This window comes from Tiliqua scincoides, chromosome 8 (genome assembly GCF_035046505.1).
Source record: "Tiliqua scincoides isolate rTilSci1 chromosome 8, rTilSci1.hap2, whole genome shotgun sequence".
NCBI lineage: Eukaryota > Metazoa > Chordata > Lepidosauria > Squamata > Scincidae > Tiliqua > Tiliqua scincoides.
In genome coordinates, this window is record NC_089828.1 from 11,727,131 (window position 1) to 11,754,600 (window position 27,470).

Genomic DNA, 27,470 nt, shown 5'->3' on the forward strand with positions numbered 1-27,470 from the left:
CCCCCTCTAGCTATGCCACTGGTTGGGGGTTATTTCACTGGAGTTGTTGTCTGCTGACAATGTCAAGGTTTTGGAGGCACAAGTGTATTCCTATGATGGGGTTGGTACTTCATTGTTACACTTCATATTATTTTACTAGGTGTTTCTTGTGGTGAGAAAGGGAAGGGTGCCTGCAAGTGTTTCCAAGAATAAAAACTTAAGAGGGTCCTCATTTTGCTCTGGGCCACATCTGGGCTTTGGCTCAGGGCTGCCCTCAGTTTTGTTTTAAGACTGAGGGGAGCCCTAATAAGAAAGGAGTGGATGGCCATGTCCCCAAACACGGACTCAAGTGGATGAGGGCCACCTCTCCAGACAGGGACCCTCCATTTCTCCAAACAGGGACTCAAGAGGATGAGGGCCACCTCTCCAAACAGGGACCCTCCATTTCTCCAAACAGGGACTCAAGGGAAAGAGGGCCACCTCTCCAAACACCTCCTCCACCGGACGGCTTCTGAGTCCCTGAGGTGCCAACAGGCAGACAGGCGGGGAGGGGAGGGGGCGGGCGGGGGAGCGCGCGTGGCCGGACACGCCCCCGCCTGGTCACTTTGCGCCGCCGGCTAGGCGCAGAGTGCGCTGCTGCGCCTGAGGCGAGGGCGCGCTGGCGGCGGCGGCGGAGGGCGAGCGCGGGGAGATGTTCTCCTGCCTGTGCACGGCGCTGGCGGGGCTGCTGCTGCTGCCGCTGCTGGTGACGGCGGCCTGCCCCTACTTCTTCCAGGACGTGCGCTTCTTCGTGCGGCTGCTGCGCGTGGCGCAGCGGGTGCGCAGGGCGGGCTCGCGCGTGCCCCCGCGCACCATCCTGGAGGTGTTCCTGCAGCGCGCGCGGCGGACGCCCGGCAAGCCCCTGCTGCTCTTCAGGGACGAGGTCTACACCTACGAGCAGGTGGAGCGGCGCAGCAACCAGGCGGCGCGGGCGCTGCGGGAGCAGGGCCTGCGGCAGGGCGAGGTGGTGGCCCTCTTCCTGGGCAACCACCCCGCCTACCTGTGGCTCTGGCTGGGCTGCGCCAAGCTGGGCTGCGCCGTGTCCTGCCTCAACTGCAACATCAGGGCCCGGTCCTTGGTGCACTGCTTCCAGTGCTGCGGCGCCAAGGTGCTGCTGGCCGAGCCAGGTGAGCGCTCCCCTCCCCTGCCCCTTCCCCCCCAGGCTGCCCTGTGCTGTGGGTCCAAGCCCCTGCCCCCTTCCAGAGGTCACCCCGTGGGCCAGTCACTCCCTGGTCCCACCTCGCAGGGTTGTTGTGAAGATAACAGCAGTTGTCTGTGTGGTTAGCCTGTGGAACCCCTTGCCACCGGACGTGGTGACAGCATCTCGCCTAGATGCCTTTCAAAGGGGATTGCACAAATTTCTGGAGGAAAAGTCCATCACGGGTTCCAAGCCACGATAGGTATGTGCCGCCTCCTGCTTTTAGAAGTGGCTTACCTCAGAATGCCAGATGCAAGGGAGGGCACCAGGATGCAGGTCTCTGGTTGTCATGTGTGCTCCCTGAGGGCCCAATCCTATCCAGTTTTCCAGCATCGGTGCAGCTGCAATGCAGCCTGGAGGTAAGGGAATAAATGTTCCCTAACATTGAGGAGGCATCTGTGACTACCTCCCCACCAAAGGATGCAGCACACGCCCCATTGGCATGGCTACACCAGCCCTGGAAAATTGGATAGAATTGGACCTTCAAGCATTTGGTGGGCCACTAGGAGATACAGTAAGCTGGACTAGATGGGTCTTTCGCCTGATCCAGCAGGGCTGTTCTTATGTTCTTACATTCAAGTTGCTTAACCAAAAAAATTGATGAACCATCCTCATCCCAACAGAGAGCAGCTTCAGATTATTATTTATACAAAGCATTTGATTGATCCATATGATTTTCTCTTTCCAAGAGGAGCGAAATCATTTCAGAAGGAGAAAAAAAAATGTGCTAGTCTCCACCTGGTCTCTACAGGGCCAGGTTTTTGCTCTGAGTGAGGAGCTGAAGTGCATCCTCAAAACAGTCCTATGAAATGAAACAGGGAAACAGCTGAGAAAGAGCAACTTCCACCCTCCCCCCTTGGAAAGGGGAAAATGTTTGAATAGTAGTCCTCTGGAGCCTGCTGTCCTTCATTGAACTGGAGGCAGGCCATCATCTTTCTCTTGTTTTGTTTTTGAGGGAGATGAATGTGCTTTGAAAGAGGGACCGCTGCTTGCAGTGTGTTTATTCAACCTCATTTTCACCTCCAGTTAAACAACTTTTTTGGTGTTGCTTTAGAAGTGTGACTAATGTGTTTGACCAGAGGGACAAAAAGAGCTGTGTGTAGACCGTACCTGTGGAGGGAACAGTGACATGTTAAGTACTGCAGGCACTGCAAAGTACCAGGTAAGCATGGCATGGTCTCTCCCACTCGCCCGTCAACAGCAACATGGAGGTGCCTGTGCATTGCTGTTGCTGCCTGGAATGGCCTCGAAGGTGAGTGGGAGGGGCTGCTTACATGCCCCATTGCAGTGCATGCAGTACTTACCGCACCACATCCCCTGTAGGTACACCACTGCACACAACACAGGAAGGTTTTCTTTTTTTATTGATGCATGATGGGGAGAATGTAGATAGATTTCTAGCACTCTCTCAAAGTGCTAGAACTGGAGGGTCACAAGGGTAGATCCAGGATAGACAAAATAAAGCTTTTCTTTACATGATGAGTAATTTGTGTGTGGAACTCACCACCACAAGATGTAGTGGCGGCTGCAAAAGAGAACTAAAGTTCATGGGAAACAAGTCTCTTGGTGGCTTGATCCACTATGATGACTGAAGGAACCTCCATGTTTGGGGCAGTTGCCTTCAGATGCCTCCAATGTAAGGGCTGCTATTATATCCCCTTGATGGGCTTCCTGTTGGCAGCTGTGGGAAACAGGATGGTGGACTTTGATCAACCTTAGATGGTTCAGCTGAGTGCTTCTTATGAGGTGAAACCACTTGAAATCTTCTAAGAAATTATTGTTGGTCTCCAACTGACAAGCAGATACCAAGCAGTGATTAGACGCGCAGCTCCTTTTGACATAGATTAGAACATCAAGAAAACTCAGAGTGAATGTTAATAATATTTTAATATGTGAGGAAGCAAAAAGTGGATAAATTTTTTCTGGTTAAACATTTACTTGGTGTGTCCTAACTGAAATTTTACCTTTACCCTACATTTTATTGCTTCTTCAGGTCAAAGGAGCTCTGCTTATATCATAGCTGCCTTTTTTTTTTTCTTTTAACGGGTAATCATTGTTCATTTGGCATAGATACACTGGGTAGGATTGTGCAAAGAGGCACAATGAGTTATCCCTGAAAGAACTAGTTTGTATTTCTTTTTTTAAAAACTGCAGAAAATGGAGCTTTAGGCTGCAATCCTATTCACACTTTCCTGGGAGTAAGCCCCATTGAATTAAATGGGACTCAGTTCTGAGGGGATATGCATAGGATTGCACTGTAAAATGATTATCTGAGATTTATTTTGATTTATATACATTGCCATTGACTCCTCTGTGTAAAGAAACTATTGATTTGTTTATGGAATGAATGAATGAATTAATTAATTTATACCTTACCTTTCCCCCACATTGTCCTTTGTTTAATCTCTCTGCTCCTATATGAATATTTGTTACTTTTTCTTCTGCCCTGGCAGGAGATATCCTAAAGTAAACAGCTGTCACAACACAGACAAGGTCAAAAACATTGGTTCTGGCAGGTGTCCGATCTTCAGCACTGGCTTTTCAATGAAGTGCTTGTGTCAAGCAAGAGAGTGGCAAGGAGGGTGCCTACCTCTATTGCTCCTCCCACTCTCTAGATTTTAAAGGAAGTGAAAGTGTGGAGGGCAGTAGAGTGGTGGGCTAGACTTGAGCATATGAGATGCACTGGTCCACCACTCTGTTCTCCTCCTGTTCCATCTTCCTCTCTCTTTTCTTGTCCAAGGACCATGAGGAGCAGAGGCTGGTACATCACTTGATAAGGGGGGAGCAGCGTTTGCCACATTGCCTGAGGTGCCAAAATTGAGCTCTCCTCCATACCCCCCTTCCTCCCTGCAAAATCATGAGCTAGCATGGGGTAGAGAAGACTATTCACCTAGCCTAGCTTGCTTGTAAGCTGTGTCAGTGATTCAGTTGTCACTTCTGTTCATTGGTCTATCCACTACTATATGCTTCTAGAACAAGGATTCTCAAACTTTTTCATCTCATGGCACACTGACAAGGAGCTAAAATCATCAAGGCACATCATCAGTTTTCTGACAAGGCACATTGCACTTCTGGCAAGAGCTTGCATCCCACAGTGGCTCTGCTAACAAATGTTCCTCCCCTAAACTCCTATGGCACACCTGTGGACCATCCGTGGCACACTAGTGTGCCACAGCACGGTGGTTGAAAATGGCTGTTCTAGAAGCGCTCCAGCATCTTTATCTTTTCCCACTGTGGTGCTTAGGTTCCTTTTAACTGGAAAAACCAGAGATGGAATCCAAGATCTTTTATGTGCAAAGTCTGCATTCTGCTATTGAACTGTGGCCCCCTCCATAGTCCATGTAGAAGCTTAAAGCTCAGCAACTTGTTTTGCCAGGTGACAAGTTGGATTGGTCGCACAAGCCAGTGAGCTGCAAGGTGTCATTACTACTTCCTCTTTTGAAACTGCCTTCCAAAAGAGAACAATGCCCACGGTGGCTTTTTGGCAGCCTTTCAGGAAGAGCAAAGCAAAAGAGCACCAATAACCTGTAGGAACACTTTTCATATCATTGTCTGAGCCTTTAAGAAACGGTGCTTGAAAGAACAAGGAAATTCCCTGGGATATTGAATCACCCTCCCCTTAGAAATTGCTTGGCTCGCTTACAGACGCACTGGGAAAATCTTCATGCTCTCACTTCATAATGAACAATCTCATGAGGGACCTTTTTAGCAGCACAGAAGTCCAAGCATTATGCAGCTTAGGCAGCACATTGGCTGGTCCTTTTCCAAATTCAGTGGCAAAATATGAAATCCGTCTTTATATACAATCTCATAATAGGTTCCCTCAACTTTATGGCACTACAAGGGATTTGTGACTAAAAGTTCTGCCCCACTGCTGAGGAGCTTACTGCGTGGGCAGCACCTGCACAACCTTGTTGCATTGTTTCTGGTCTCTATGCCACATTTCTCCAAAACGCAACCTTCCACCCAGCTTGTGGCTTTTTCTTTGTTGTGCTTGTTAACTGCATGATGGCCCTGATCTGCTGTTGTGCTGATGTAGAAAAGCATCACTCTTGTGAATTTTTAGAAACTTATCTATGAAGGTGAAGGATGGGTATTACGTGGGCAAGCATTTCGTTGTTTTGACACGAGCTTCATTAAACGAACTTTATTTTTTTGGAAAGCAAGATTATACTTTAAAGCAAATACAGTATACAGTGGGCAGCCCAGTCCAAAGCACCACTTGAGCTGGCACAAGTGTTGCAAGCATGCCATAAGGCACATTTGTGCTGACCTGAGAATCAGCTGGGCCAGCGCGGAGGCCTGTGCTGCCCAGAGCAGGTAGGTTTGCACCAGGTGGTGCAGAGGGTGGGAGAGGGTGGCGGAAAGGTTGGAGAGTGGACATTTCTGGGTGGGGAAAGGTGGAATGGGGGTGATTGGGCTTGGTAGGGTGGTGGGATCAGTGGCCGCAACGTACGCCATATCCTAACTCCCAGGCCTTGGAGCCTTATCCAGACTGCTCGGATTTGTGCCTGATAAAGAGCTGGTGCTGATCCAAGTTAAAATGCACTGTAATACAATATGAACCAACACTGTACAAAGTGCACATTGTCTGTCTTGTGGCACCAACACTGCATTGCAAGAAACGGTTGGCAACCTTCAGTCTGGAAAGACTATGGTATAAGCCTACAGCACCCAGTATTCCCAGGCGGTCTCCCATCCAAGTACTAACCAGACCTGACTCTGCTTAGCTTCCGAGATCAGATGAGATCGGGCTGTTGAGCAAATGCACCAAGATCTTGTGTTTTTGCTTTTTATTCATCCACTGTAATCTTTAAAGAGGAACTCATGGAAGGGAGATGCACACATTTCAGATGTGTGGACAATGTGGACAGCATCTACCCTTCACTAATTATCCTTGTAATGTGCCTTCATATATCACAGTGGAGGTGCAAAAAGTTGAAGTACAATGCCCTTCCGTATTTCTTTGTTAGTATGCCTTGATGTGTCCCAAGTCGCTATTATTTGCAGATGGCAAAATCATCAGACTGCAGCTCAGTACATGCTGTACTCACAATCATGAGAGTTGCACAAGGGCAGGGCTTCCATAAGAGCATAAGAACAGCCCCACTGGATCAGGCCATAGGCCCATCTAGTCCAGCTTCCTGTATCTCACAGCGGCCCACCAAATGCCCCAGGGAGCACACCAGATAACAAGAGACCTCATTCTGGTGCCCTCCCTTGCATCTGGCATTCTGACATAGCCCATTTCTAAAATCAGGAGGTTGCGCATACACATCATGGCTTGTACCCCGTAATGGATTTTTCCTCCAGAAAATTAATGCAGGCTTAATGCAGTCTGCCCATACACCCCAGCCCTTTTGTCCTTCATGGGCTACTTGGTTTCTCCACATCCCTATTTTTTCATTGGAGAATGCAAATCCTGGCATGCATTACCTAAGTGCACAGTGTTTTACAGAAATAAACTGGATCTCTCATCACTATGAAACAGGAGAGAGATCTTAGCTTAAAGGTCAATCATTTGCATTCAGAAAGCTCCAGTCCAGTTCTATCCAATTTACCAGTGCCGATGCAGCCGTGCTAGTGGGGCACATGGTGGGGAGGCAGTCGGAGAGGCCTTCTCTATGTATGGGAACATTTGTTCCCTTACCTCGGGGCTGCGTTGTGGCTGCAACCAGTGCTGAAAAGTCAGATAGAACTGGGCCCTTAGAATCTCCAGTTAAAAGGATTCCGGGTAGGTAGGCTAGGAAAAGACCTTTACCAGAGATCTAGGAGAGCCGCTGTCAGTCACAATAGTTTTCTGATTCAGTATAAGGTGGAAGGGTATAGGACTAAGGAAGAAACTGCAAAGTTTAGCACAGGTTCTGAAAAGCCCAACAATAACACATGCAAATGAAGCAGAACTTAACTGTCCTAAGTAAAAATGCTCCATTATTGTTTCCTCTCTGTTTTAAAGAATTGAAAGCGGCTGTTGAAGAAATACTACCAATCTTGCAAGAAGAAAATGTGAAAGTCTATTACCTAAGTAGAACATCCGACACGGAGGGGGTGGACAGTTTCCTGGACAAAATGGATGCTGCTTCAGACGAACCTGTTCCGCCCTCTTGGAGGTCCAATGTCACTATTAAAAGTCCTGCAATGTATATTTATACATCTGGGACTACAGGTATAGATAAGACTTGAACTATTGTCTGATTTAAAGATTGTTTTTTCTATAAACTGGTTTTTGACGTTATTGAGGAAATTTAATTGATATATTGCAAAACCTCCACAAATGTGCATTTTTTAAAGATCCTAGTATATCCTTGTAAATTTCTTAAGCACAGTTTTTTCTGAAGCATCTGATAATGTACAGCTTGAAAAACACTGCTGGTTACAGTATCCTGTTGAACAATTGAGTGGGAATCTGATGTCAGTTTGTTAAAAAATGGCAGATAATGGGTTCAATAAACTGCTCAATTAACCAAACAGAGAGTGTTTTATCATGGAAAGGATTCTAAAAATCAGAGGGTGCTCCTATATTTCAAAGGAATGTTATGCCCAGTTGCATCCAGTTTTCAGTGATGATGCAGCCCCAGGGCAGCCCCAAGGTGAGTGCCCCTCCACTACAGGACACAGTACACTCAATACTTAGTGGCACACTCCTTTTGAGACTGGAGGTTGCATCTAGCCATCATAACTGATTGTCATTGATAGAGTTGGCTACTAGCCCCATAGTATGGAGCTCAGAAGTAAGTCCCATTGTGTTCAGTGGGCTTACTCCCAGGAAACTTTGCTGGGAGTATGGATTGCAGGAAACTGTATGGATTGCAGCCCAAGGCCTTCTAAAACTGTTGGCCATCACCACATTTCATGGCAACAAATTCCGTAAAATAACTTTTTCATTGTGTGAAGAAGTACTTTCCACTGCTGCCAATCTTCTCCTGTCATGTGTAATGACTGCAGAGCGTTGGATGATACCCAACAAGCCTGGGCATTGTTTGCACTCGGGTAGATGCCCCCAGAATCTTCTGCACCCCACTGCAGGCATTCTCTGACAGACACGCAGAAGTTCTTCAGCAGGTGAACTGATGTGCAGAGGGTTTTCCTTAATACATAAAGTTGGAAAAAAGTTGCTTTAGGTCTGTAGGTCTGGTTGCCCATGTTGCTCCTCCCTTTTATAGGTTGACAAAAACCTACACCTTACTGTTTTTCAGATAGATTCCATGGACACAGAGAATGTTGCTATACTTCAGAGGAAACAGAATTTGCAAACAGAATTTTTCATGTTTCAACCATGAAATGTTAATAAATGTTGTACTTTATCTGCACACAGGTCTCCCCAAAGCTGCCTTGATTACCCATGAACGAACACTAGTCGCTTGTACCTTGGTTGTTGCCTGTAGAATCAACTCTGAGGATATCATCTATACTGCTTTGCCACTATATCACAGTGCTGCTTTTCTGATTGGATTAAATGGCTCTATCATGCAAGGTATGGGTGTTTTATGGGACAAATAATGCTACCGTATTTGGAAATGAGAACATTGTATCATATTGGTGCATCTGAAAACCAGTGGAGCTGCACAGAGAACCATCTGTGCCAATTTGATGGCTATTCAAAAGTCTTCTTGAACTGTAGTATTCCACCAGAAAGGCTTATGGAATGCCAGTTTCTACTCCTGCACTTTGTCTATATAACATACTAACATTAAAATAAATTCACAACCCAATTCTATGCATGTCTACTATGCATTGTGTTCAGTGGGGCTTACTCTCAAGTAAGTGTACACACACCTGGGCGTAAGTCCCATTAAACACAGTGGGGCTTACTTCTGATTAATCACATATAGAATTGCTATATATGTTGTCCCTGTTTTCCTCTTCAACAATTCTAGGACATAGATCACTATTGTTCTGATTTTGCCAACGGGGAATTAGAGGTTTGAGTTTTGTGGCACCTGTTAATCCATTTTGTGGATTTATACGTATCTTCAGCAATGTGGAATTCACCCCTTTGGTGTATTCACCCTGCTTCTCTAGGAGCATTATGTACAAAGCCGCATCATTGATTCCATCCACATGTTTTTTCATCCTTATATTCTTGGCAATACATGGGATCCATGTGTATCCACTGGGAAGCAGCTGACACACAACTGTGGGTAAAACTACTCTTAGAGAAGTGACATGTCCTGTGCAGAAATGTCTTCAGCAGCCTCACGCAGAGGCTGTAATATCTGAGCTGGCTTGAGCGTGGGTCAAATGATGACTATCCGTGAGTGGTTTTAGTAAGGGGCCATTACCAAGAGAAGGAAAGACCCATAACTCAGCAGAAGAGCACCTGTACCACATTCGGAAGATTCTCAGTTCAATTTCTGACATCTCTGGTTAGGACAGAGGAAAACTCAAGTCTGAAGGAGAGTTCGGTATGGATAGTACTGAATTGATGGATCAGAGGTCTGACTCAGTAAAATGTAGTTTCATATGTTAACTTGAAAATTCAGCCTTTGATAGGTCTGATCTTTCCAGTTCTTTGTACTTTTCTGTGCTGGCAGTATAGATATTCAGATGACTATGGCTGTCCACAGGTAAATTTAATTTCCAGGTAGGAACTAGGTGAGGGTCTCAAGAGCTGATCTGTGCATCACACAGAATGAGGTAGTAAAATAAGGTTTAGTATAGACTTCTTAATGAGTCTGGATCACTACCTGAAAGGGCATCTTAACTAGGGGAGAATTCAGAATGACAAACCTGAAATGCTGCAGTCCAGAATTCTACCACCTCCCTTCTTCACAGTGTGCAGATTGACTCTCATTCAAAAGTAGCAAACCTTCCAGATTAAGCCACATTTCAGTATCGAGCAGGTTTTCCACAACAGCACCAAAAGAGGACAGATATGTGGTTCTAATTTATCCACACTAGAATTCAGTTCTTCCTCCTCCTTTACCTGTAGGTGCCACTCTTGCCTTGCGGTCCAAATTTTCTGCTAGCCAATTTTGGGATGACTGCAGAAAATACAATGTCACTGTCATACAATACATCGGGGAGGTGCTTCGTTATTTATGCAACGTTCCCAAGGTATGTATGCTTGTGCAAGTGTTGGATTTTGTAGGAAATAATGTACCTGTATCCTCCCGAGAATTCCACAAGGGGTCACTTTTAATATCTTCCATTTCTCAGATTGGAGAATGTGCTTTACACTTGTTTTCATACTGGGTCCCTTTACTACTGCCAAGTCATTTTTTCCCCACAGTTTGCTGGCAGTGTATTCACATGGCTATTTTATTTTACCATTAAAAACCAAAAGGAAAATTATACTTGGAAAGCAGTATTTTCACATTCTGCCCCTACAGAAACAGGAACATCAAGGGGAAGTTAGATACTATTCAGAGGACAATTAACCAGCTATTCACCAGTAGTAGGCAGGAGGTCTGGCTCAGGCAGGAGGTCTGGCTCAGTTGGTAGAGCTACTGCCTTGTATGCCTGAAGATCTGAGGCTGCCAGTTCGAAACAACCGGAAGTACCCGAGAACTGAGGACACGCTGATATACTGATGAGCTGACCCTCAGTGGCAGAGAGGAGTTGCTGTCAAGTGGAGCGTGGGAGGCGAAGGGCCAGAAAAGGGGCCAGACTGGGAAGGAATCCAGCTGAAACGAGAAGTTCTATGAAAGACTAGAACTATTCAATTGTAAAAATCCCTACAGGGGTTTAGAACAGCCTGCCTATGTAAACCACCTGGATTAAAGTCTGAGGAGAAATCTGACGACCAAAGAAAGGCGGTATATAAATACCTGTATAAATAAAAATAAAATAGTTACATAGTAACTATGTAATAAATGTAATAAATAGTTACATTTCTGCCCTGAAATTGCAAGGAGAAGCTTTACATTAAAGGCATGCTAGTGCCCTCAATTGCACTCTGTTACACTCTGCAATTACACAACTAGCACTGCAGTTGTGTTTTTAATTTTTTTTTTAATTGTCACAAATTGGATGTGGCAGTGGAGGGAAGAGGAAGACAACATATAGAACAGCAAAATGCACTGGACTAGCAATGATAACCTATGTAAAATGCAAGTGAACAAAGGATGACAATTGAAGATTAAAATATCAGATGTGAAAGCAACTCAATAGAAGAACCTGGTGAAGGTTCTGGTCAGGAATTGATGGAGACTATGATTGAGCTGGATTTAATCAGACTTGCACAGCTTATGATATGTTGTCCTATCCCAATTTTCCCTGTCCTGCCGACTAAGCCAATTTGTCCAAATAGTCCAACTTCCTTCTAATGCCCACTTTTTGGCTAATTAACAGCCTCCTTTTCCAAGAACAACAGCTGTGGTGTGCAAAGAAATGAACTCCTTATCAGTTGAGCAATTAACAAGAATTTATTGCTACAAATGCATACACGCCCTGCAAGTCCTGTTATCCAGAGGCTTTCCCTCCCTAAAACTCCACTTAACTCAGTGGGTAAAGGTCTGAAGCCTCCAGTCCAATTCAGTCTCCAAAGCACAGTCCAGTCTTCCCAGTCCAGTCTTCTGCAGCAGAGTCCCTCCTCTGTGTCCTCTCCAGCAGAGTGTCTCCCCCAGCAGGGTCCTAGCAGTGCTCTCTTCTGTGTCCTCCAGCAGAGCCCTGGCAATCCCTTTCTCCCATGTGTTTGTCCTGTAAGTCTGGGGTCAGGTTCCCTCTGGGTCAGGGGTAGCTTTCTGAAGCTGCCTTTTATCCTTGTATGTCCCATTAAGTCCAAATGCAGCTCAGCTGTGAGCTACCTCCTTAGCTCCTTGTTCAGTCCAAATTAGGCTCAGGTGAGCCATCTCTTCAGTCCATGTCCATTCAAAGTCCCATCCAGGTCAAATGAAGCTCAGGTGTCCATCAGAGTCTCCTTCGGCCTTGATTGATTACAGCTGTGGAGCCAGCCCTGCCCTTCCCAGAGCTGTCAAACAGCTGTCAAAACATGTAATCGCTGTCAACACCACATCATCCACCTGATGATCTTCTGATCTTCCATTACATATGTGAAGTTAAAATATATACCATCTGGTATTTAGAAGAACCTATCAGAGGGCTGAAAAGCTTCCAGTTTTTGCTGTTTGTCTGGGATTGCAAAAATGAAAGGATTGTCAGGCTTTTGGCAAGACACACTCCATGACTGATGGTTTACCTCTGGCTTGGTGGAGCATAAATTAAACCAGGTACCACTGGCTCAGTTTCTCAGTTCTGCTTACTAGAGTGTGCTTGATTCCTATAAATAATAAACCTAGGCTGTTACACAAGCTGCTGAAATCTACGGAAGTAGTGAAATGTTGAGTATCAGCTGCACTTTGCACTGTGGGAAGGGAAGGGAGTTTTTCAAAGTGATTGAAAAAATGTGCAAAATTACCTGTGGTCACTGTGCCAAGTGAGATAGTCCTGCTCTTCCTCATCTTGGGTACCTGTTCGATTGCAAAAGTGGCAGAAAAAATAGAGGGCCAAATATCTGCTTTGTCTGGGTCACTGCTGAAGATCTCAAAACCAAAGCACACTTCAGGTTTGAATGTTACCAGAATTGTGTGGTGAGAGTCATACTTTAGCATTTTGAAAACACTGTCATTATTATAATCTCTTAGCAGTGCTAAGACAGAGATGGGCAGTCCAATCCTATTGCCGTTGGTATCCAGGGCTCAAGCAGTGCCGAAATGATGACTGCTGGATCCAGTGGGTGCCAGGCTAGCACCAGAAGTCTGCTTGGGATAAGGGAGTGTTTACTATCTTATCCCAGGTAACACAGCTGCAGCGCTTGTGGGTCTCCTCAGTTCTGTGCTCGCTTTTGAGCAGGCACAGACACAAGAAGGCTTGTGTTGGGCTGGGAGGGCAGTTAGGATACAGCTGCACAAACTGCCGCTGTCTCTGCCCCGATCCTCCCTCCTTCTGCCCTGTTCTGCCCACTCCCCACCTCACCCCAACCTGAAAATACTCACCACTAGCTGGCGCTGGAGGAGCACTGGCCAGCCATCCACAGAGCACAGAGACCCAGTGCCAGTGGCCCCTCTTCTCCAGTTGCCACAGACGTGCCTCATGGCACGCTTACAACGCCCAGTGCTAACACTGGAGCTCAGCGCCAGCATTCGACCTGCTTAGGATTGGGCCCTCAGTCCCATTACAGATGTCCAGACTTTCAAAATGCATTCCCTATGCACGACCCTGCAGATTTTGTCTGGTAATCTATAAGAGCAGAAGTTTCTTCTATTAAAAACTGAGATCTCTGCCTCAGCTTCCCAATGGCAGCAACAGGTCTGGTTGGGGATTAGGCAAATTCTATGGGGACATGCATGCATTTACAAGGATCAGAACACAATGGGGCTTTTCACAGGCCAAGAGTTGAAGCACAGAAAACGCAGCAAGGATTTCCTCCTCTCTAGCACAATCCACTCACAGAAGTTTTGGTTCTTAGCACTTATCTGAGTAGTTTCATCCTTGCACATTAATCTACAGAAGTGTCCAGCTGGCTCACACAAAAAATATTAGCTTGCCTGCCCTTACACATACTTACACTAGTCGTTTGTGGCACAGTGATGATATTGAAGGTATTAATTAGTTCTTACTTGCTTGAAATCAAGGCACTGTGTAGACATAAATAAGACAAGACTGCATTTAAATTTATAGTTGAGATAGGCAGACATAAGGAAAAAAGAGGAGGGGTTAAGAGAGACAGTGGAATAAGAGAGACATTGCATTAAAATCTCAGCAAAGTAGAGAAATCCTGGGGAAATTGATGTGTTTTGAGATGCCTCTTAAAGAGTGGAAGGAATCCTACAGTTATCTGGAGGCAATGTGTTCCAAAGGAGATGTGCTAACAGAGTAAATAGATGAAGGCATGAGATTATAGATCCCCCAGAAATCTTGGTCTAAGTCAGCGTTTCCCAAACTGTGAGCTGTGGCTCCCCAGGAAGCCATGGAAACCAGCCAGGTGAGCCACAGAATCCTCACAGAAAACCTAGTGTCCTGTGCAATGCATATGATTGTAGCCCTAATGGGAAGTTGTGGCTAGTGGCCCAGGGAGCTGCTAGTAGAAAAAGTTTACGAGCCACTACTATAAGTAAAAGATGAGTATGAGAGAAACAGAACTCTAAGAAGAGTTGAGCAGAAAGGGAAAAAGAGCCAGATTTTTTCCAGTTTGCAAAAGCTGTCCTGTTTGATCACCTGAAGGTGATTGTTTCTCTCTATAAGCAACTAGGCAAGGAGTACTTGCAAGACTAGAATAGTAATTCACATTGTTGATTAATTTATAACATGCATGTCAGCTCAGGTTAAAGTTGGTATCCAGACCCAGAACATGAAGCATTGTGATGAGTGCGTCTAAGAGCTGATGAATCATTAACAAATACCAGGTATCCAGTAAAAATTAATACCGTACAATAAAATAAAGTTTAATTTGTTAACATTTTAAAAATAAGTTTCTACTCCTTGTCGGTTATCTGAAGACTTTTGCAGTCATTGACCAGAATGGGTGGTTTCCTTCTAATAGAGCAGTTGGGTAGACTAATGCATGCATGCTTTTCCTTACCTCTACAAGTAAAAGGGTGAGATTCAGAAAAGAGTAAAGTTGAAAAGTCAGGGAGGGCCTGGAATTTTCTTTATGCAGGGCCCAGCTGGTCCCCTTGTGACCTCATTAGGATCCTGTATCATATGTGCTAATTGTAGAGCAAGATGAAAAATTTGTGGTACTTATGTGTGTATGTATTCTTTAAAAAAATATGTCTTAAAAGTAATTGCCTACAAAAGGCATAAGGAATTCTAGTTAATCTGCTGCTAAACTGAGTAGTGGAAGCTTACACCTGCTTCAGTCTATCTGGCTGCAAACCAAGGAGAAACAAATGATTCCAGTAACCCCTTGGGAGACCAAGGAAGAACCTTTAGAGTCTGTTTCAAGCAGTGAGATCTTGTGTGACAGTCACTCGTGGGTAATGTAACTTACACTGGTGACAGTGTTAAAGGATCTTTCCCAAAGGGGCAGACAATTAAAGAATGGGTGAATCTTTGCAAAGTATTTGGTAGTGATAACTGATGTCCTTTCACTTGCATTTAGAATGCTTTACTGGTCTGATCCCAAGGCCTCAAGACAGAATGCTGTGAATTATTGCACGTAATCCTTATTGCAGAACTATTTGTCCAAGCAGGCCACCTAGCAAACTTTACAATTGAGGAAATTGTGCACCTTTTTCACCAACAAAACATCCCAGTGAAGGGTTATATGAAGCAGAACTTCATGCCAGCCAGTCAGATTTGAAGGTTTTAATGAGGTTGTGAGCCACAGAAAGGATTATTGTCAAAGTGGCCATGCTCAGTTACATGGCTGGGCTGGCAGCAAGGCTGAGAAAAAAGCCAACAAAATTGTGTTTACCGTAATGATGGGGGTAATATAACAAGGTGGCATTTAGTGATGCAAGTGGCTTTTCCTACAGGTGCTGGGAAAACTCTTTTGTAGTATGGATTTGTGCCTAATAAATTAGAGGGGAGAACACATGTGCACACTGCTTAATTCCCACCCTAGAGGCAGTTGTTGTTATATAAATATATAACAGTTGTTTTTAAATAAATATAAAAATTGGCACCTTCAGAGGTATTCATGCACACAGGCTGCTTGATAACTAATAGCCCTGAGACTATCATCATTTGCTCTGGTACCATATCTGAATCACACAGATGTGAATTTATCAGAGCAGAACTAGACATGAAGAGGGGAAAATAAGGGTTTCTCTGTTTCTTAATGAGGAGGTTGGGGGGAGTATTTCAAGCAGACCATTGGTGGGAATTTCCTGCTGATATTTCCCTAAACATGCCCCACACAGTCTCTTTTCCCAGCCTATTCCCAGGTTTTGAAACTGGGATGCATCTAGATGGGATGTTCAGTATGGGATTATCCTGTGTTATTCATTTCCTTTTGATCCATCCTCTGTTTGTTGTCTACTGTTTTCTTCCTCGCACTTAAATTGCCGTGTTAATAAGGTGGCAATCTGACTTTTTTTGAGAACAGTGGAGTTTACTGCTATAATGTCCATGTGTTCTCGTCATATTTGTTTTGTGTGTGAGATGCTTCTTTTGCTTCAAACTGTAGGTCATCTAAATTTCTCTTCGTCTCCACTTGGGTGGAAAAGGATGCATAAAAAACCAAGGGACAAACAGCAGGACTGGAGCTTAGTAACAGCTTTGCCCCTAGAGAAGCTTTCCTAAATGGAAAAATAAATCTCAAAGCCTTGGAGATCCACAGGCAAAAAACTAATGGAGAAAAAAATACTAAGAAGGACAAAGAGCCAGTGCAACAGAGTGGATAGAGTGTTGAATTTGGGGTTGTACCAAAAACTATAGTATGGTAACGCCTTTTGGGAGTGACCAAAATGCTATATAGTGTGCTAGCACCTACCTGTGGTAGAGACAGAATTGCTAAAGCAATTTGCATTTGTTCCTATTCCTTGTTCCCAGGAATGATCCTGTCTCAGCTTCACACCTTCCCTAGCCATTTTTGAGCAGTGTTCAAAATGGAGAAAACAAGTATTATTATTGTTATTAATATTATTGTTATTAATATTAATAATACAAGTTAATTATTTTATTTTAATAAAATTTATTTTAATCTTAATAATAATAATAATATATTTATACACTGTTTTTAAGAAAAATTAATTCATGCAAAATAAATCAATGAGGCTTGACTTTCTTTCTCTTGCCTGCTCCTTTCTGTTACCCTGATGGTTCCACAGAGGGAACAGTGAGAAGGTCAGGATGGCCAAGTGATGTTGGTCTTTGCAACCAGGACTTTGTCCTTGGGGGAGATTGGTGGGTTTGGTCCATTTAGGATTGCCATAATTGTACTATACCAGCACCTGTTCTGTTAACAGCACCCATCCTTGCTGACATTTAAGCATATTGAAAGTTTTTCTGTTGTTTGACTACCATACTGGGGGGGGGAACACCCTAACTTAACACTCTAGCTCAGGGGTGTCCAAAGTTTTTGGCAGGAGGGCCACATCATCTCTCTGACACTGTGTTGGGGGCCGGGGGGGGGGGAAGAATTAATTTACATTTAAAACTTGAATAAATTTACATAAATGAATATATTAAAGATGAATGATATGAAGGTCTTGCAATAGATAGGTCATATAATATATTATATGAATGAATGAAGGTCTTGCAAGGCCTTATAATAAAGGGCCTTGTACGAAGGCCTTGCAATAAAAGGCCTTGTACAAAGCAAGGCTGGCCCACTGCCACTGCTGCATCACAGATGTAAAACAGCAAGCAGTGGAGGGAGCCCTCTTCCTACAGCTCATGCAAGAAGTCAAACAGTTGGTCTCACGCTGAGAGCAGTTCCGTCAGGCCAGTGTGAGCTCCAAAAAATCTCCAGAGGGCCAGAGGCTCATTGGAGACTGGGGGCTCCCTGAGGGCCGCATTGAGAGGCCTCAAGGGCCGCAAGTGGCCCCAGGGTCGGGGTTTGGGCACCCTTGCTCTAGCTTGTGCATGTTAAGCTGCTCTTTGTTTACTTTTTAAAGTTATATCCCATGTTTTTACAATAGGACAAAGGTACGGGAGGGCAGGGGTGAAATACAGCTAGCCCTAGTAGTCCCATTCAAAGTGACCCACTTACATATTTATTTATTTATTTAAGGGATTTATACCCCGCCTTTCCACCCCGCTTAAGAGCCCTCAAGGCGGCTTACAAAATAATATCTAATACAATTAAAAAAATACTAAAAACACTTACTGATCAAATATAAAACAGGCGGATTCATCTGTGGTCTGAAATAGATAAAATATTTGTAATTGATCTTTCTCCGTATATATTGAGGTGTTGTCCCTGGTGGAGGGTTCTTGGATGCCAACAAAATTTGGTCTGGTGAGAGCAATTGCATTTATTTGTGTTATGTTTCTGTCCTCTAAGGCCGTGGTTCTCAAATTTTTTAGCGCTGGGACCCTCTTTTAAAAATTGCACCCTTTCTGGAGTCATCTAGGTTTATGAGACTTAGGGCACAATCCTAACCAGGTCTACTCAGAGGTAAGTTCTATTTTGTTCAATGGGGCTTACTCTCAGGAAAGTGTGGTTAGGATTGCAGCCTTTAAAAAGGGTGATCTAGAAAGAAATAATATTTTTATTTATTTATTTATTTATTTATTTATTATTTATTTATTTGCAAAAAAACTTCAATCCATTTCTTATAATGAGGCAACCCTAATAAATAGCCTCAAGGCTTGAGGGCGTTTGTTATGTGACCCAGGCCTTAGCCAGCCTCTACTACCTGTCATTGATGGACTTGGAAAAAAAAAGCACCCCAGGGCTATCCTAATCTAGATTTTAAATCTAATATTTATTACTTTATTTTCTCATATTTCCCTTGTTTCTTATTGTGCTGATTTTATTTTTGGGCTGGTCTGTGACAAAAATAAAGTCTTATCTATCTGTCACTAGAAAAAAGACACTCAAACATTGTTGGCAACTGTTGGCAACCTTCAGTCGATCTCTCTATATTTACACAAACTTGCAAACTGCAGGAGCTCCGCTCCTTAGGAACTGCAGGGGTTCAGCTGTTTTCAGATAGCCAGCAGCTATCTGATTTTTGAATAGTCTCAGGGCTATTAGTTATCTGATCTTTCCATCACCCGTGTTTTCATTGGAGGCTACATGGGACCCACCAGAAATTGCATAACAACCCACCAAGTGGGTCCCAACCCCCAATTTGAGAAAGATGACTATAGGGGCAGTAACAGTCTGCACATAATAAGAGAATGAAATACAATTAATGTTCAGGTATATATAGGAGCAGTGATTTTCAGCTGAAGTGTCGAACTCCCAAGTAGCCAGCATGAATTGTTTCTAGATTCAGGAAGTGCAAAAGAAGATTTTCTGAGTAGATCTCTCTCTCTCTCTCTCTCTCTCTCTCTCTCTCTCTTTCTCTCTGCAAAAAACTGTAAATGTTTTTTTCTAATCTTGACTTTTTTCTTTGTTCCCAGAAAGGCAATGACCGTCATCACAGAGTCAGGATTGCTGTAGGCAATGGCTTAAGGGCTGATGTTTGGCGGGAATTCATCAGAAGGTTTGGAGACATACGCATTTTTGAGTTCTATGCTGCAACGGAGGGCAATGTTGGCTTTGTGAACTACACTGGAAAAATTGGAGCTGTGGGAAGGTTAAACTATTTTCATCAGGTGAGGCCAAAAGCTTACATGTGCTCCAATGCCTTGTGTTTACTAGGGACATTTATTCTTTTTCTAGTATCTGCCCTGGTACTTTGCAAGTACAGTGGTGCCTCGCATAACGAAATTAATCCATTCCTCGAGTCCTTTTGTTATGCGAGTTTTTCATTTTGTGAAGCGCATTTTCCCATAGGAATGCTTGAAATTTAATTAATGCGTTCCTATGGGCAAGAAAAATCAGAACAAAGTCAAATTTGGTTTACAAAGTGTTTATTAAGTGCTCTTTAAAGGCATACATACTGTACAGAGGATTTCAAAAACGGGGGGGGGATGCTGAGTGGGGAGCTTGAAGGCTGTAATCCTTTGCACACTTTCCTGGGAGTAAGCACAATGGGACTTACTTCTGAGGAGACACACACAGGATTGTGCTCTAAGCTGGGGAGGACAGAGCAGCTGCACTCAATTGCTTGCTTTTGTTGTGATCATGGGGGGAAACGTGAAGGAAATGGGGCAGTGAGAGGGTGAATGAGCGATGGGGGGATGCTGAGTGGGGAGTTTGAAGGCTGTAATCCTGTGCAAACTTTCCTGGGAGCAAGCACAATGGGACTTACTTACATAAAGATCCTCCCCTTACTAGGGTGGACGGGATCATAAACTGACATGAAGATCCGCCCCTTACTAGGGTGAACGGGATCATAAACTGGCATGAAGATCCCCCCTTACTAGGGTGAAGGGGATCATAAACTGGCATGAAGATCTCCCCTTAAGTCAAACCAAAACAAAACAAAAAAAAATTTGTCTTGCGAAGCATGGGTCATAAAAATTCGTTGTGCGAGTTACCAAACTTCGCAAAATGCTTTCATTCTGCGAGTTTTTCGCTGCGCGGGGCATTCGTTATGCGAGGTACCACTGTACTTTGAATAACACTTTTTTAAAAAGTTGCACTGGAGTTACTGTTCTTCAGGGGTCAAACCCCTTTTCTCAGTCCTCCACAGGTTAAATAAGCCTTCCTTATGAGGAAAGGCTACGGTGTTTGGGCCTCTTCAGCCTAGAAAAGAGGCGCCTGAGGGGGGACATGATTGAGACATACAAAATTATGCAGGGGATGGACAGAGTGGATAGAGAGATGCTCTTTACACTCTCACATAACACCAGAACCAGGGGACATCCACTAAAATTGAGTGTTGGGAAAGTTAGAACAGACAAAAGAAAATATTTCTTTACTCAGCATGTGGTTGGTCTGTGGACCTCCTTGCCACAGGATGTGGTGATGGCGTCTGGCCTGGACGCCTTTAAAAGGGGATTGGACAAGTTTCTGGAGGAAAAATCCATTACGGGTTACAAGCCATGATGTGTATGTGCAACCTCCTGATTTTAGAAATGGGCTATGTCAGAATGCCAGATGCAAGGGAGGGCACCAGAATGAGGTTTCTTGTTATCTGGTGTACTCCCTGGGGCATTTGGTGGGCCGCTGTGAGATACAGGAAGCTGGACTAGATGGGCCTATGGCCTGATCCAGTGGGGCTGTTCTTATGTTCTTATGCTCTTAAATCTCTGGGTGGAGGAAAGAGGGGCTAGATGCATTATGGCTATAATGGACTGCTGGGGCAAAGTTCAAAAGGCTTGATCCTTGTGTGTGTGTGATTTATTGTTTAAATTTGAGTTTTTGTTCAGTGTATTTCATTGTTGTAAAATAGGGTTTGGGGCATTATTTTCATTATGGAAAGACTAGAAAACAAATATTGAATAAATCTCCCCTAGAAACAAGTTACTTGCCTGGATGTTATGCTTGTGGTATCTTATCCTAATGGTTTGCTATTAGTTGTAATTTTCTTAGGCAGCTTACATCACCAGAAAACTGCCCATGGCACTGATTTGTGTTTTGTCACATTATGTGGGTTTTTTTAAAGTTTTCCTCTCTTATTTAAGAGTTTGTGTAGAAAATGGTGAGTTTATATGAACGTATTTATTGCATTTTCATTAGAAAATAGCACGCTACCACCTGATTAAGTATGATGTAGAAAAAGATGAACCTGTTCGAGATGAAAATGGCTACTGTATAAAAGTTCCAAAAGGTACATACATTTTACTACTTTATACTTTCCAATAAAGCTCAGTAGTAGACAGTGTATCTTTTGAACTTTCATCTTTAGTTTTTCGTAACATAGTGTAACCCATTTCAAGCACCTAGGCAAAATGTTGGCTACTACCTATTAAGCCTCCAGATTTTAAAAACCAATTTCATTGTCATGGATGGGCAAAATAGAAAACAAAAACCTTTTTTTAGTTAACAGTCAGCTATACATGATGCTCAGTTGTGCATAGTTGACATATTGTTCATCTGCAGCTTTTCCAGAAAGTTATAGAGAAAGCTGCAGACCGCAGTATTCAAAAGCTACTGGGTGGGCAGGGATAACAAGAATGTGACCACAGACCAAGGTTTTGTTCCCCTTCTTCCTCCTCCAGCAGCAGGGTCAACTTTAGCCCAATCGGATGAATTCTGCCCAATCGGGCCCTATTCCTGGGGTCTCCCATGCTGCTGCAGACAGCAGGTAGCCTGTATCCAGCACTTTGCATGGAGGTAAACCTCCATGCAGAGACCAGTGCAATGAGTGGAACCCTGGTGGGCCCTTCCACAGTGCTTCCGACCGGCCCAAAACTGGGCCACCCCAGAAGCAGTTGACAGTGTCATGTCAATGTCAGCGCATCATCACCAGTCTACTTCCAGGTGCCATGCCAGCACCCAGTGCTATGCCTGGCCCAAGCTATGCCGCTCGTTGCAGTAAGTTGGGGGCCATACAGTGGGGTAGGGGGTGCAAAGCCATGTATGGGGTCCTGCAAGGAAGGCCTGTTCAGCAGTGCTGGAGCTCAGGGCTCATTAGTTTGCCACTGTCTCCACTTTCCACTGACCTTTTGGGCTGCTCTATGAGAAATCTGGCCCTGGTGGAATGGCCCTTTTGTCCACTTGGCTTCAACTTAGTAGCATATGGTCGAAAGAAGGTCATAGCCAGCTAATTATTTTAAGATCTTGCATATTAATAGGCACAATTGAGCCTTCATCCAGAACTGTTGCTGATGTTGAGGTGAAGCTGAAATAGAACTATACAAATTGTATTTTTATTAATGGACTGCTTAGCCCTGTAATGTTTTCATACTGCAAATCCTGCAGTCATCTGAATTTATTTTATTCCAGTTTGTTTTTTTTAAATTCCTCGTAGGTGAAGTGGGGCTCTTGGTTTGCAGAATCTCACAGTATACTCCATTTAGTGGCTATGCAGGGGCAAAAAGTCAGACAGAGAAGAAAAAGCTGAGAGATGTCTTCCAGAAAGGGGATTTGTACTTCAATAGCGGCGACCTTCTAATGATCAACCACGACAACTTCATTTATTTCCATGACAGAGTTGGAGACACATTCAGGCATGTCTTTTGCTTATTTATATAGGTTCAAACCCTGAGAGAGTGATATTGAGAGAGCTTCTTAGGCCCTTAGTGATTTATGCAACTCATCATAGGCCTATCTGGATGGGCAGTGCAAGACTTGTGTGATTATTTCACAGTATACAGTACAAGTCAGGGACCAGCACACATGTCCAGTTCTATATCACTCTTGATAAATTGCAGTTGAATCTGTGAGCTTCTTTGTCTATAGTTTTTGGTCTGCAATGGTCATTTGGAAATACGACATCCATCATTTAGTGTTGTGATATCCAAGTGTTGTGGATTGTGATCGTGTATATCTAGATATCTATTATATTTTCTACCACTCTTCCTCCAAGGAGCTCAGGGTGATATAGTTCCTTCCTCCTTTTGTCCTCACGGTCACCCTGTAAGGTAGGTGAAGAGAGATAGTGACAGGCCCAGGGACATCCAAGAAGCTTCATGGCTGAGCAGGGATTTGAACCTGGATCTTCCAGGTCTAAGTCCAGCTCCAGAACCACTGCACCATCCTGGCTCTCAATTAGCGACGACTTGTGCTGGGGAATCAGTATACTGGCTCTCCTTACTCCAAATCAGTCAACATATTGGCATGCTGAAATGTGAATTGGCCTTGAACTGGCACTAAATATCGATTCACTTACGCAAGTTGTTTTTCTCTCTCATTTTTTCTTCTTTTCTTCACCAGGTGGAAGGGGGAAAATGTGGCTACGACTGAAGTTGCTGATATTTTAGGACTGGTTGACTTTATTGAGGAAGTTAATGTATACGGAGTATCTGTACCAGGTATAGTATGAACAAATCATTACAAGGTCAAAGCGGATGTTTTGACTTTTTGAGAAAGGGGGGGAAAGACTGACCCTCTTGTGATGGCACTGTCAAGGTGGTGATAACTCATAAAAGTGAAAACTGCAAAAGATGGAACATACCCCCACCCACCCCACAAAAAATTTTAAAGTTGAAAAACCCCAATCTGTAACTTTCTGCATTTTTTGGATGTCATGTGTGCGCATTTTGCAGTTTAAATCTTAAATTTAAGGTTCAGAGCAATGAAGCATGATGCCGGGTGCTCCATTGTGCCACCCACAGCGAGTAACAGGTGGCGCTGGCGTGTCTCTGCTTTCCTTTGTTTTCACCTTGCTCTCTTGAAGAGGTAAACAGTTAATTGCCATGGGAAACATTTTGCCAGCAAGAGGACTGTGTGGTATTCTAGAGTTCCTTATCCTCTTCTCAAATGACGTTGGGATGGAGGCTGCTGGAAGCATTGCCCAGCTCCCACTGGACTTATACAACGAGGTAGGAGAGCTAAACACCTAATTACAGACTGGCCTTGCAGAAGGGAAAGAAAACAATAGAAACTGGTAACCCTTTAATTTGTCCTCACAAGCAGTATGTAAACTGAGTGGTACCTGGTTTGAGAACAGAGCTACACAATCCTTTAAAAGACTGAGCTGATCCTGCAAATCTAAAATGTGAAGACCAAAGATTCAGTGCAAACCACAAATCTTTTACATAAACAAATCCATGCCAGGTGCTTTTTGTTTTTAAGAGGCAAAAAGGGCAGGTGGTTTCGTTCCAGAGTATGCCGCCACATTCTCACAGGTGTCTGCATATGGGCTGCTACAACAACAAGGGTGGAGTCACACAATTTAAGGCCATAACCACCAGGAGTTTGTGGGAGCCAGTCTAGTACCTGCCTGGCACCATAGAAGGTGCAGGTTGCCGCCAGGTCCTTGCTCTGAAGGATTGACAATCTAAAATTTCTAAAATTCCACCTATAGTTTCTTCACCTGGGAGTTGTTAGAGTTGTTCTTGCACATGCATCCATTCCTCACCTGTTCAGTGAACATTTCTGGGGGAACATGATCATGCCTGCTGGCCATGCCCTCAGCTGCCCTCATGAAGTGCTTCCAACAATTCCCTTATGGTGGGCATTTGGGAGGGCTTTTAAGAACCTGAGAGATCCTTTATCAGTTGTTGTTGTCCCAATACCTGATACAGGTTGAGAGCCCATTCCTGTGGTCTGCGGAGTCACAAACTTTAAAATTTGCAGGGCTCACCGCCAGGCTCCTATTCCTGAATGATGGATGGATTGTTAGCTGGCTGCCCTCTCTCTGTTGCAAAGGACTGTTTTCCTTTAATTTAAAGGGCCCTTTTCATCGTGTTGAGATAAAAATCTCTACAACAGTAAGAAAAGCATTTTAAAAGGGTGCATTTTTCTCCTTCTCCAAGGGTCAGCGCATTGCTTCTCATTTGCAGTGACCATTCTTGTTGCATCAAATCCATATATAAAAAACTTGTGTATCACAAGGTTAGACCTGTACTGTAATTTCTGCTGAGTTCTTGCTCGTGTTTAATTGTATTTTGTTGATGAGCTGGTTTATGCTTCTGTGGAACTTAGGGCCCAATCCTATCCAATTTTTCAGCACCGGTGCAGCCACAATGCAGCCCCAAGGTAAAGGAACAAATGTTCCCGTACCTTAAGGAGGCCTCTGTGACTGCTGCCCCACTGCAAGATGCAGTGCACATCCCAGTGGCACAGTTGCACCAGCATTGGAAAATTGGATAGGATTGGGCCCTTATTGTATTAACGCGATTGTAAAATGGCTTTTGGAGCTTGCTGGAACATGTGCAGTATTAATAAAACTAATCATCTTGCAGGTCATGAAGGCCGAATAGGAATGGCAGCCATTCGGCTGGCGAACGGCCGCGAGTTCATCGGAGAAAGAGCCTATAGGCATGTTGTAGACTACCTGCCAAATTATGCAAGGCCTCGTTTTGTGAGAATCCAGGTATTTACTTACTTACTTAAAGGCTATTTGTCTCTTCTTTTCAACACACGTCCTCAGAGAAGCATGTTGTTGTTGTTGTCATAGTGTTGCTTATGTGCCTAGAACTTTGCAGAGAATGAAAGAACAGGCCCTTTGAAAGGGACTCACAATCTACTTTAAATAAATAAAATATTTCTTTTGAGATCTCCCTTTTTTTTTTTTTTTTTAAAGATTGGTAAACCTAGATGGGTCACGAGAGCGTGTCATTTTAAAAAGCAGGTCCTCGTGCTAAAAAGGTTGGGAACCACTGGTCTAATATTTTTTATCTTAAGAACTTTTATACTCTACGTTTCTGTCTCATTCATGAAGTGTCTTATGATCAAAATATTTAAAATAATAAAAATTATCAAATAAAATTGCAAGAGTTACTTGCAAGAGTTACTGTTTATTGTTTTCCCTTTAAAGTTGGCCAAATTCAGATTCTCTGTCAAATAAAAGCAGCATTCTCCCTCAGGAACAACGCAGCCATGATTCATATGATGCTGTTTGCATTGAGCAGCAGAATAGTGGCTCAAGGTGTCCTTTCACCCCAAGTCTGTTGCTGCCTCCATCCAGCCTGCTGTGGTTGCAGACACATTGATCTGCTTCTTGCTTGAGCAAATAAAAAGCAGATCATGCACTCTGTTACCCACTCACCTTGCTCCTTCCTAATGCTGTCCCTTTAAAGTTAAAGGGACACATAAAGAACAAGGGAAGTGACTGGCTAGGGAAGCCGGGGAAGCAGTAATCCACTTTGCTCCTTCCTTGCAATCCCTTTAATACCCTTAAACTAAACAAAAATGTGGGATACATTCCTCCTCCTCCTCCTCTCCTCCTCCATTCCTCCTCCACTCCTCTTCCTCCATTCCTCCTTTTCCTCCTCCTCCTCCAGGTGGAGGCCAGTGGATGTGCAGAGATGGGACAAGGGGGCACACTCTTGTAGACTGGGCACATGGAGAGGAAACCTCGGGCGGGAAAGTCTGAATAGGGCTACTTGTTTTCTTGAATCACGAGGAGGAATGGAGGAGGAGGAGGAAGAGGAAGAAGAATGGAGGAGGAGAGGAGGAATGGAGGAGGAGGGGGGGCATCTGTGCTGGAAAGTTGGATAGGATTGGGCCTGAGTTGCCATGTTATCTATGACAGAAAGCAGGGTGCAAACATACAACATCATACAATGGAAAAATCTATTATGCGTTAGAAGCCATGATGTGTATGTGCAACCTCCTGATCTTATAAATGGGCTATGTCAGAATGCCAGATGCAAGGGAGGGCACCAGAATGAGGTCTCTTGTTATCTGGTGTGCACCCTGGGGCATTTGGTGGGCCGCTGTGAGATACAGGAAGCTGGACTAGATGGGCCTATGGCCTGATCCAGTGGGGATGTTCTTACATTCTTCATATCAAATACAGAAGGCAAGTGACTGCTCTTACAAGTCTGAGATATATTATAGAGCATATTATCATATTTTAATAGTAAGCTCTATGTATTATAGAACATATTGCATCTTGTATATCATTTTTCCTTGTTGTTGTAGGATGCCATTGAGGTCACAGGAACATTTAAACACCGGAAGGTGCAATTAGCACAAGAGGGATTCAACCCAGCAGAGATAAAAGACATCCTGTATTTTCTAGATGACAAAGAAAAGTCATACGTTCCCCTGACTATGGACATTTATAACGCAATTTGCAATAACAGTCTGAAGCTATAATGCACCCCAGACTATTTTTTTAAAATAAAACAATGATCTTTTTTAAAAAATAATGTTAGAAAAGTAGAAAAATTGATTTGGAAATTATCACATGCTTATTTCTGGAATTTGAAATGTCATTTTGTCACATGTTCCTTCAATGAATGTTTTATT

The 27,470-nt window shown here is 43.9% G+C and overlaps 1 protein-coding gene across 2 annotated transcripts; it reads left to right on the forward strand.

Annotated features, from left to right (window-relative positions):
* The first annotated feature begins 670 nt into the window (after positions 1–670).
* SLC27A2 (solute carrier family 27 member 2) lies at positions 671–27,317 on the forward strand. Of its 2 annotated transcripts, XM_066635621.1 has the most exons (10): positions 671–1,145; positions 7,173–7,382; positions 8,532–8,690; positions 10,149–10,273; positions 19,178–19,372; positions 21,345–21,435; positions 22,579–22,777; positions 23,484–23,581; positions 25,457–25,587; positions 27,141–27,317. In XM_066635621.1, the coding sequence occupies exons 1-10, from the start codon at positions 671–673 to the stop codon at positions 27,315–27,317; spliced, it is 1,860 nt and encodes a 619-aa protein (XP_066491718.1). The 2 variants fall into 2 exon arrangements, with proteins under 2 accessions (XP_066491718.1, XP_066491719.1); XM_066635622.1 differs by lacking the exon at positions 8,532–8,690.
* Positions 27,318–27,470: the final 153 nt, after the last annotated feature.